This window comes from Eptesicus fuscus, chromosome 12 (assembly GCF_027574615.1).
Source record: "Eptesicus fuscus isolate TK198812 chromosome 12, DD_ASM_mEF_20220401, whole genome shotgun sequence".
Taxonomy (NCBI): Eukaryota; Metazoa; Chordata; class Mammalia; order Chiroptera; family Vespertilionidae; genus Eptesicus; species Eptesicus fuscus.
The window spans coordinates 35,146,080-35,158,151 of NC_072484.1; the positions used below are offsets into that span (position 1 = coordinate 35,146,080).

Below are 12,072 nucleotides of genomic sequence, written 5' to 3' on the forward strand. Positions count from 1 at the left end.
GTGTGTGTGTGTGTGTTTAATATATTTTTATTGATTTCAGAAAGGAAGGAAGAGGGAGAGAGAGAAACATCAATGATGAGAGAGAATCACTGAATGGCTGCCTCCTGCACACCCCCAACTGGGGATCAAGCCTGCCACCTGGGCATATGCCCTTGACCGGAATCGAACCCAGGACTCTTCAGTCCGCAGGTCGACACTCTTTCCACTGAGCCAAACTGGCTAGAGCTCCTTGCCAACACTTGTTATTATCTGTCTTTTGGATGATAAACATCTTAATGGGTGTGAAGTGGTATCTTAACTGTAGTTTAAATTTGAATTTCCCCATTGACTAATGATGTTAAAGTATCTTTTCATGTACTATTGGCTATTTATATATCTTCTCTAGAGAAATATCTATTCAGATCTTTTCCCCACATTGTGAAATGGGTTGCTTCTTTATTACTAAGCTGTAGGAGCTCGTTAAATATTCTAGATTCAAGTCCCTAATTAGCTATATGGTTTATAAAAATGTTCTCTACCCTCAAAAATGTTTTTCCAGCCCTAGCTGGTTTGGCTCAGTGGATAGAGCGTCGGCCTGTGGACTGAAGGGTCCCTGGTTCGATTCCGGTCAAGGGCATATGCCCGGGTTGCAGGCTCAATCCCCAGTCGGGGGGCATGCAGGAGGCAGCCAACTGATGATTCTCTCTCATCATTGATGTTTCTCTCTTTCTCTCCCCCTCTCCCTTCCTCTCTGAAATAAATAAAAATATTTTTTTTAAAAAAGTTCTTCCATTCTGTGGGTTGTCTTTTCACTTTCCTGATAGTGTTTGTTTGTTTTTTAATCCTCACCAGAGAATATTTTTTCCATTGATTTTTAGAGAGAGTGGGAGGGAGGGGAGGAGGGGGAAGGGAGGAGGGCAAAGTGGGAGGAGGGGCAAGAGGAGGAGGGCAGAGAGGGGAGAGAGAGAAAGAGAGAGAGAAAAACATCAATGTGAGAGAGACACATTGATCGGTTGCCTCTGGCATACGATCAAACCTGCAACCCAGATACGTGCCCTTGACTGGGAATTGAACCTGTGACCCTTCAGTGCACAGGTCAGTGCTCTAACCACTGAGAACACTGGTCAGGGCCTGATGGTGGGTGTTCTGTTTTTTTGAAGTACCAAAGGTTTTCATTTTAATGAAGTTCAATTTATTTATTTTTAATTTTGTTGCTTGTGCTTAAAAGCTGTCTAAGAAAACATTGCCAAATCCAAGGTCATGAAGATTTAATCCTATGTTTTCTTCTAAAGGTTTTATAAATGCAGCTCATATATTTAAGTCTTTGATGACTTTGAGCTAATTTTTACATATGATGTGAATTAGGGGGTTTCAACTTCATTCTTTTTTGAAAAAATATTTTATTGATTTTTTTACAGAGAGGAAGGGAGAGGGATAGAGAGTTAGAAACATCGATGAGAGAGAAACATCAATCAGCTGCCTCCTGCGCACCCCCTACTGGGGATGTGCCCGAAACCAAGGTACGTGCCCTTGACTGGAATTGAACCTGGGACCCTTCAGTCCACAGGCTGACGCTCTATCCACTGAGCCAAACCAGTCAGGGCTCAACTTCATTCTTTTGCATGTGGATAACTAATGGCTCCAGCACCATTTGTGTAAAAGACTACCATTTCCCAAATTGAATGGTCTTAGAATTCTTGCTGAAAATCAACTGACCATATTAAATGAGGGTTTATTTCTGAACTCTCAATTCTATTTCATCATATGTCTCTGTTTATGTCGGTAGCACACTGTTGATTCCTGATGCTCTGCAATTAAGTTTTGAAATTATGAAGTGTGAGTCTCCCGATTTTGTTTTTTTCCAAGATTGTTTTGGTGCTTCTGGGAACTTTGCTTTCCCATAGAATTTTAGGACCAAGCTAGTCCACTTCTGCAAAGAAGCCAGCTGGGATTTTGATAGGAACTGGGTTGAATCTGCAGATAGATCTGTAGATCAAGATGGGGAGTATTGCTACCTTAAAAATACTGAGTCTTCTGATCCATAAACACAAGACATGAGATGTCTTTCCATTTACTTAGGTCTTCTTTAATTTCTTTCAATAATGTTTTATAATTTTCAGAGTATAAGTTTTGCATTTATTAAATGTATCTCTAAGTGCTTTATTCTTTTTGATATTCTTGTAAATGAAATTGTTTTAACTTTAGTTTATTAATTGCTACTGTAGAGAAATAGAATTAATTTCTGTATATTGAGCTCATATCTTGAAATTAAGCTTTTATCTTTGTTGAACTCATTTATTAGTTTATTGGTTTTTTAGTGAATTCTTTAGGTCTTCCTATATAGAAGATCATGTCATCTATAAATATAGTTTTACTATTTCCTAATCTAGATGCCTTTTTAAAAAAATAAGTTTTGTTTATAGTTTCACTGGGGAGGCAGGTCCACAGAGTTCTGCACACTGACATCCCAGACTTTCCTCCCTTCAATTTTTATCTGCACGTGATTATAGTGAGAATTACTAGGTTTGTATAATCTGACCCCATCCTGCTGGCCAGTCAAATGCTTCAGGGTTGGGCAAATGATCCAAGATGGGCCAGACTCCTTCACCACATAGCTGGAGCTGAGACTAGAACCTTACACATTTACTGGGCAGCCTACTCATCAGAAAAGAGAAAAGAGAAGACTAAAGAAAAAGGAGACAGAGCAAGAACTCTTTGGGTTCCTAAGAATGCTCTGGTTATTGGCTCCAAACAGTCTCTCTGATTGTGCAACCAAGTCATAGTCCCTCCAATCAGATTGGAACCCTTGGGAGATCAAAGAGATTTCTGTCACTAGCTAGCAAAAGAATCTTAATAATCATGCTCTAGGATTCCCTGAGGAAAAATTCTACTTTGAGCAAATTTCAATTTATCCTCTTTGGAAAAGAGGTCAAGAATGGCTCCAGGAATCCACCTCTCAGGAGACCCACCACAAGTACCTTGACTGTGCTCTGATTCCTCATTAGCCACTCGCATCAGAGCATCTAGCACCAAAGCATTGTCGAGCCATGTGTACCACTCCTCCAACTCCTGAAGGAAGCTGGCTGTGCCCGTTGACTCTGACACCTTTCGAGTTGCCAGCTTGCAAAGCCGCTCAACAAAGCCAGGGATGCTGAGAAGGGCCGCTGCAGAAGAAAGAACAAAAGAAGGAATTTTCAAAACAGAGACCAGTTCTAAAGCCCTCAACAAACAACCAGCCCCTCACTTGCATGACAGGAATGATTTCTAACCTGACAGCCACAGTTTCCCTTTAAAATGAAAGGCCAAACAACGGTAAAATAGTAATAAAGTTATAGAAACACATTTAGTAGGTGCAAGGGAAAATGCTCTCTTATATCTATTGGTGGAGATATAAATTAGAATAACTTATGCCGTAAATCTGTGTATCTTTGAGCCATGAGATCTATTACCAGAAATTTACCATAAGGAAATAACCAATCCTATACAATAAAGAGGTAATATGCAAGTTGACCCTCACGCCCTCACACAAGATGGTTGCCCTCACATGGTCAAAGATGGCCGCCACAAGATGGTCAGCAGGGGAGGATAATTGTGGGCAATCAGGCCAGCAGGGGAGGGCAGTTAGGGGTGACCAGGCCAGCAGGGGAGGGAAGCTGGGAGGCTTTCAGGGGAGGGAGGGCAGTTGGCAGGGACTAGGCCTGCAGGTGAGGGCAGTTAAGGGTGACTGAGCTGGCAGGAAAGGGCAGTTGGGAGGGACCAGGCCAGAAGGGGAGGGCAGTTGGGGGCAATCGGGTTGGCAGGGGAGCAGTTAGGCATCAATCAGGCTGGGAGGGGAGTGGTTAGGGGGTGATCAGGCTGGCAGGCAGGTGAGTGGTTGGGAGCCAGTAGTCCGGATTATGAGAGGGATGTCTGACTGCCAGTTTAGGCCCGATTCCACAGGGCCTAAACCGGTAGTCAGACATCCCCCAAGGGGTCCCAGATTGGAGAGGGTGCACGCTGGGCTGAGGGACAACCCTCCGCCCCCCGCAGTGCACAAATTTTGTGCACCGGGCCTCTAGTTATATAATACAAAGACAGCTGTACACAGATGTTCATTGGTGTGGTTTCTATAACAACAAAAAGAAATAACTACATGTTCATTAATAGCTTATTGATTTATGATATATTCAAACAATAGAATACAACACAGACACTAAGAATGATGACACATACCTCTCTATACAGTGACTCCAAAAGATGTTTAAATATGCTTACAAAAAGGTGCTTAAATGTTACTTAAGTATTGGCTTGGGCCTGTTTTCTTAAAAAATTTGAAACTTTACTTCTTTAAATATATACATAAAGAAAAGATATGTTCTAAGGCATTTACTGTGGCTGTTTCTGAGTAGAAAAGCATATAAATGCTTCTTTTAAAACTACTTATCTATGGTTTGATTTTCCTGTAATAAACAAGTACAGGGAAGAAAAAAAGGTAAGCCTTTTAAAAAAAATTTAAATTCTTTATTGTTGAAAGTATTACATATGTCTTCTTTTTCCCCCATTGATCTCTCCCCAGCTGCTCCCACTCCCCTCCCCACCCCAGGACATGCCCTCACCCCCCTACTGTTTGTGTTCATTGGTTATGCTTATATGCATGCATACAAGTCCTTTGGTTAAACTCTTACCCCTCCCTCCCACCCTCCCTTGCCTTTCCTCTGAGGTCTGACGGTCTGTTCGATGTTTCTATGTCTCTGGATCTATTTTTGTTTATCAGTTAAGTCTTTTTTTTTTTTTAAACCCAACTCCTCTAACTGGATAATTATCCAACTCCTATGAGTAAGATGGAAATCCTGATCAGCATAAGAGAACATAATAACCTTTGGAAGCAGGGAAATCTGGGTTCAAATCTTGTCAACATCATTAACCTTCTTTAAAATAAGGCTAATATCTATACATATTTGCTTGTATGTGCATTAAATCTTCCAGGAAGGATAGAAAATAGCAGTTGCTGAAGGCAACAAGAATTAGGCCAATGGGAATAGAGGGAGGGAAACTTTTCAATGAACACCATTTTGAATCTATAGATTTTATGAGCCAGGCAAATGTGTCATCTGATTCAAAGCTAATAAATATTTCACAGTATAAAGATATTACTATTAATTTGGGAATGCATAATATGGTATTGGAGTTCTGTTTAAAAGAGTCATTATCTTGTGGAAACACTAAAATATATATAGGTGAAATTTTTATGATGTCTGAGATTTGCTTCAAAATAATCCAAAGTGAGTAAGGGAAGCATAGCTGGTATGGCTCAGTAGTTGACTATCGATGAACCAGGAGGTCATGGTTCAATTCCCAGGTCAGGGCATATGCCAGGTTGAGAGCTCAATCCCCAGTGGGGGACATGCAGAAGGTAGCCAATCAGTGATTCTCTCTCATCATTTCTCATCATTGATATTTCTATCTCTCCCTCTCCTTTCCTTTCTGAAATAAAATTTTTAAAAATATATGTTTTTAAAGTGAGGAAGGGAGGAGTGAATGGAGGTAGAGCTAAAGACAGGCCATCAGTTGACAATGTCTAAGTTAAGTGATGGTTAAATGAAGATTGGTATACAGTCATGTGTGTCATATATGGCTCTACTTTTATATGTGGGATGTTCCCCATAATGAAAAATTTTAAAGTAAAATTCAAAAGAATATTAAAGAAAATTCTTTAAAAATTTTAAAACAAAGTAATTAGTTAGGACGATTCTATAAAGTCATATAAATCCAGTCCCAGCACAGAGCTAAACAAATAATCTTAGCCCTCTTTCCATCCTTTATACATTAGTGAGTGACTAGAAAATAATGTTTGACCTAATATTAAAAAAGTTAATTAAAACTACAAATTAACTTTTCCTTGAAAAGTTAAACACAGAATTATATGATCCAGCAATTCCACTCCTAAACATACACCTCAAGGAAATGAAAACAGGTGTTCAAAAAATACACGTACATACATGTTCACAGCTGCACTATTCACAATAACCAAAGATAAAAACAACCCAAATGTCTATCCAACAAATGGACAAACTGTACTATATACATACAATGAATATTATTCAGTCATAAAAAGAAATGAAATAGTGACATGCTACAGTGAATGACATCATGCTAAGTGAAAGAAGCATGATACATGGTACAAAAGGTCACATATTGTATGATTGCAGAATAGATAAATATACAGACAGAAAGCGGGTGACTGCCAGGAGTTGAGGATAAAGGGAAATAACTGCTTAATGTGTATGGTTTCTTTCTGGAGTGATGAATGGTTTTAGAACTAGATGGACAAACGTAAATGCACAGTACACGCACAAGTTATAATTATACTAAATGCCACCGAATTGTTCACTTTAAATGGTTAACTTTATGTTACTTTCACCTCAATTTAAAAAAAACACTGAAATAGCTTTTTTGTTTTTTGTTTTTCTTTGGATAACAATGTTTACTTATCAGTTTGACAAATACCAGGAAGTTTAAAAAGGCCCTGTTCTGAGAAGGGTATACAGAGTGGAAAGATGAACCAGTTCATTGGAAGTGTCATTTGTCAACATCTATCTAAGTTTAAAAGGCAAATATCCTGCACATCACAAGCTATGCGCAAGGTTGTTATTTGTAGGAACAAAGACTTGAAACACACCAAATTTCCATCAATAGGGGACTAGATAAATCTATCTATATAAAAGCCCAAGCAACCATTATGACTGGTCAACAGGTCGCTATGATGTGCACTGACCATCGGGGGGCAGATGCTCAACACAGGAGCTGCCCCCTGGTCGTCAGTGTGCTCCCACAGCGGGAGTACCGCTCAGCTGACCGACCTGTCCTGGTGACCCACCAGCCGGGCAGCAGCCACTCCCTCCCTCAGTAGTCCTGCAGGTCCAATCTCCGGAGGAGGGGCCAGGCACTGACAGACTGGTGCCGCTGGCACAATCCCGACAGCGCAGCGGCCTCCTGGAAGTCAGCCTCGGGCACTGCGGCCACTTCCCCTCCCTAGACGCTCCGCAAGTAAGAAATGATATGAAGCGGTCGCCAGGTGGCTCGTCTGATAACCGGCGCGAACATCAGCAGAAGGATCGGGATCCTGGCCTGGAAGGCTGATCGCGTCCCCCCATCCCCTCGGGATAGGTGCCGGATGCAGGGCTCAAGGTGGCGAGCACCACTGTGGCGGCATGAGCCTCTCCCAATCAGGACTGACTGGGCGTGAGCCCGAGGCAGGTGCAGCGGAGCAGGGATGAGCAGGAGCGGCAGGCAGGAGTGGCAGGTGGCACTGAACTGCCAGTTTTGGCCTAATCCCCGCAGGACATGCCGAGGGACCCCACCCGTGCACCAAATTCGTGCACCGGGCCTCTAGTTATGGTACAAAAGAATACTATGTAGCTGTAAAAAAGAATAAGATAATTCCAAATGTACTGGAATGGGATGCTTTGCAAAAGAAAGTTAAAAGCCAGAGGTGGAATGATGCCTATTTTACCTTACCATCTGCACACACAGGGAGGAGTCAATCTCTCTCTTCCCTCCTCCACCCCATAATTGGGCAATATCTCTGAAGGAACACATGAAAAAATGGTACTCAGTTACCATGGGGAGGGGAACAAACTTTCTATTGTAATCTGCTATTCCTTTTCTACCTTATACATTTTTTAAACCTTAGATATACATTACTTTTTCCCAAAAATGAAGAAATGAGATTGAATTATACATGAAAATCTTCACAAAGCTGGATTCTCACTCTCATACCTCTTTTCTCCAGTTTCTTTTTATTTTTTAAGAGAAGGTATTTATTATTTATACCACTGAAATAGCCCTGTAAAAACAATATACACCATGTTCATTTGAAAGGATCAGATTCCTTTCAAATACAAGAATTGTATAAACCAGTGGTCGGCAAACTCATTAGTCAACAGAGCCAAATATCAACAGTACAATGATTGAAATTTCTTTTGAGAGCCAAATTTTTTAAACTTAAACTTCTTCTAACGCCACTTCTTCAAAATAGACTCGCCCAGGCCATGGTATTTTGTGGAAGAGCCACACTCAAGGGGCCAAAGAGCCACACGTGGCTCGCGAGCCGCAGTTTGCTGAACACTGGTATAAACCAATACTGTCAACACAAACAGTGGTCACATTACGTATCTGCAGGCTTAAGCATTTCAAACAAATTTCCACTGAAACAGTGTTGCACTTAGGCAAGATATAGTTAGAACAGAATAAACACTTTTGTTCATGCATTTTAGGGCTGAATCAGTGATACGTCTCATTTTAAAATGTATTGCCTCTGCTTTCATGACAATACTTTTAGGCAGAAATGTTTCTACTTAGCCACCAAAAAGAAACATTCTTGTTCCTTAGTTTTATTCTTCAACCTTATGTTTTCTATTTTTCATACTATGACATATCAGTATTACAGCTGACATTTTCCAGTTTTACTCAAACACTGAGACACATACAAAGAGAAAGCTCACAATTTAGAGATGTCAATATTGGATGGATGAGAAGAGAGAAATGTGTCTATGACAAAAGAATTAAAAAAACTGGTGATTTTAAGCATACCAAACTAGGTTCCTTACTGAAAAAATAAAAATAAAAATAAAATAAATACACACACACACACACACACACACACACACACTCTAGAGGGCGGTGCACGAAATTTGTGCACAGGAGGGGGGGTCCCCTCAGCCCAGCTTGCAACCCTCTCCAATCCAGGACCCCTTGGGGGATGTACGACTGCAGATTTAGGCCCGATGCTGGGGATTGGGCCTAAACCGGCAGTCAGACATCCCTCTCACAATCCGGGACTGCTGGCCCCTAACTGCTTACCTGCCTGCCTGATCGCCCCTAACTGCCCCCACCTGCTGGCCTGCTCACCCCAACTGCCCCTCCCTTGCCAGCCTGCTAGCCTTCAACTGCCCTCCCCGCTGGCCTGCTCTCCCCTAACTGCCCCCCTGCCCATTGCCAGCCTGCTCGCCCCTAACCACCTCTGCCTCGGCCCCACCACCATGGCTTTGTCCAGAAGGACGTCTGGAAGGTCTCCCGGAAGGTCTCCCAGGCTAATTAGCATATTACCCTTTTACTAGTATAGATATATTTGTTGTTTGTTTTAAAAGGAAAAGCAGTAGTTTCAAGATGGAATTGGTCTTAGATTTAGTCCAACAACAATACAAATAAGGCAGGAACATAAGACATAACTTGTTTCCAAAATCTCAAAATGATATTGTTGAGTACACATTTCTGTCTACTTTTTGTGTGTGAGTGGGGGAGTACCTTAGTACTCAATCCTGGAGAAAATATTTTTCAAGAGTAACAATATATTCACATGGGAGAAAAAGAGAGAATATTTTTAGCATATTGCTGTGATCTTCAAAAATTATAAAATTAAATTTACAAAAGAATGGAAGACCAAGTATAAGCAGTCTGGTATTTGCTTCAGTGTCCAGCACTATTATAATGATTTCTAGCATAAAAGCAAGTTAGTGGATCTCAAGTATCTTCAATAACTGCCAGCATAACTTGGAACTACTGTCCTTGCTTCTTTGAGAGGTATCTTTCCTGATATTTGTGATTTAGGTCCAAAAAGTCATCTAATTTTGCTACTTCCTTGAGGTACTGAGTTAATTTTAAAAGTTCTTTGTCTTTATCTCAATTTAGGTGGGCTTTCATAAAAGGCCTTATCTTTAGTCCATTCTATGGGTTCATTAGAAATTTCTTCCTATGTCATCAAACATAATGGTGTTCTTTTTGCTGTAAAACTCCGAAAACCTCCTCCATATAACGCCAAGAGGCTTTACATCTATTAATCCTCTCCTTGGCATATGCACTGTTATCATAGCAGCACTGTCCAACACGAAGGTAATCTTATAATTGGCATTTTTGCTCACTCCCAGCTCTTTCATTTTAACTTCAATCTACTTCGTATTTGTTTCAGACCAAATAACAGTGTCATAATCCTCATATGCAGATGTTAGGAATTCATGAAGTTACTAGAGGCCCGGTGCATGAAAATTCATGCACTGGAGTGGGGGATCCCTCAGTCTGGCCTGCTCCCTCTCACAGTCTGGGAGCCCTCAGGGGTGGGAGGCGACCCGGTGATCAGGGGAAGGTGACACCCCATTACACTCTGCTGCTGCCACTGCCAGCAGCGCAAGCCTCAGCCAGCCCTGGTTACCTGAGCCTTGGGCGGCCCTGGGCAGCTCGGCAGCCACCATCCGAGGCTTGCCTGCACCTTGGGCCGGCCCTGGGCGGCTGGGCAGCTGACATCTGAGGCTTGCCTGCGCCTTGGGCAGGCCCTGGGCGGAGAGGACTGGGGGATTTCGGAGGCGGGGCTGAGGGGGCTGGGTGCCGCCATCTTGTGGCTGTGGGCACTGCCATCTTAAGGGCGGGGCAGTCAATTAGCATACTCCCGCCTTATTGGCTGTGGGCACTGCCATCTTTTGTGATGGTGTGAGGGTCAATTAGCATATCCCTTCTTTATTAGATAGGATGGTCACATTAATTCTTACCACAGTCTCTGCACAAGACCTGTGGTCAAATAATGTATAATCAATGCCTAGTACCAAAAGCTTTTTCTCTTCCCTAGGTGGATTCAAAATTTCCACTTTGTTTTCTTTTACTCTGCAAGAAATTTTCAGTAGGTTTTCTTCCCTATTTTCTACTTCGACTACTTCATTTTCAATATCAAAGTCATTGACAACATCATCATCATCAGGAGGTGGACCTAAGACATCTCCCAAGCTCTTCTCACGAGTTCCCATCATCATGATTTTAGTATTTGGTTTCAGTTTGAGAGTTCCAAGCTTAACATCATTTTCTGCAGATTTGCGCCTTTTACTTTAAGTCCAAGTAATTTCTGTTATTCTGGTAACACTCCTGTAAGGGTCTTGAGAAACTGTTTGAGATCCAGCACAGTATCATCTTCTGAAAGTGTGGTCACTGAATATTCCTGTCCACCCCATTTTATGATGATAGGGAAAGCCATCCTTAAAACATATATTGAGGCAACTTTTGTTCAGAAAAATACACCTAGAGCGCAGTGGGGCTGTCAGCAGTGGATGCAGGAACCTCTCTCCAATTTTTTGAGCTTTTCCTCACAAGACAGTTCCCAAGACCTGCACACTGAATACAGTCTTTCAGATGGGACCTGCCCAGGATTCAGGGTTCTGACACTCTGACTCTCACCACTGATTCCTGAGCTTTTATGAAATCACTCATTTCTTGAAAAGCTGATGAAAGCAATGGACTCCCTCTCGTCCCCGCAAGGCAGTCCCAATGAAACTCACCAACTTATATACAGTCTCAGGGGACTGGTACCCCTGCACTCTACAGTCTTTGTATTCTCACAGCCTTATCAGTAGCTCTAACACAGTTAGTTAATGTTAAAGTGGCTAATGACCAAAACACCCACTACTTCCGAGAACTTCTGCAAAAGCAGACCTCTTCTCTCTTCTTGTTAAAACACCAGTATTTCCAAAATACTCGTGTCAATTTTCCTCTCACAGGAGGCCCTGCTTTTCAGCTTGGAGATGATTCTGAATTCCATCCTAATTCATAAATCAGCTCCTTTCAGCTCAATGTCACCTATAAACTGGTAACTATCTGGCCCTGTAGCTTCATCTGTATCTCTAAAATCTTGAATGATCCCACCCGATGGAGCTATCTGTTCCTTCTGAATTGATAGAAGGGACAACTAGTTGTTCTGAGAATCCCCAAAAGGGCTCTAACATTTAAATTATCGGAGTTCCAGGAAGATAAGATGAAGCATTACTTTGCTGGGCAAAAAAACCAGTTCAGAGTTACAGTATATTGAAAAACAAAACCAAACAAAGTTTTTGGCAGCATCTTACATTGTCCATTATGAACTAAATTGTGTATCTCCCCTTGTCCCCTTCCCAAATTCATACATTGAAAGCCCTGATCTACATACGACTGTATTTGGAGGCAGGGCCTTTGGGGAGATAATTAAGTGAGGTCGTAGGATAGGGCCCTAAACCATAGGCCCAGTGTCCTTATATAAGAAGAAGAGACACCAGAGATCTCTCTCTTTGTGCACACACAGAGGAGAGGCCACATAAGGAC

General features: G+C 41.8%; 1 protein-coding gene and 1 pseudogene across 3 annotated transcripts in view; both read right to left on the reverse strand.

Moving 5' to 3' along the window:
• The window catches only part of TRPC4AP (transient receptor potential cation channel subfamily C member 4 associated protein), an 86,973-nt gene that overhangs the window by 23,357 nt on the left and 51,544 nt on the right, over positions 1-12,072 (reverse strand). For all 3 annotated transcript variants that reach the window (XM_054723590.1, XM_008149698.3, XM_008149697.3), the window contains exon 8: positions 2,958-3,143. In XM_054723590.1, coding sequence (XP_054579565.1) covers positions 2,958-3,143 — 186 coding nt within the window. The remainder of the gene's footprint in view (positions 1-2,957; positions 3,144-12,072) is intronic.
• LOC103293349 (ubiquitin-like domain-containing CTD phosphatase 1) lies at positions 9,374-10,975 on the reverse strand (annotated as a pseudogene).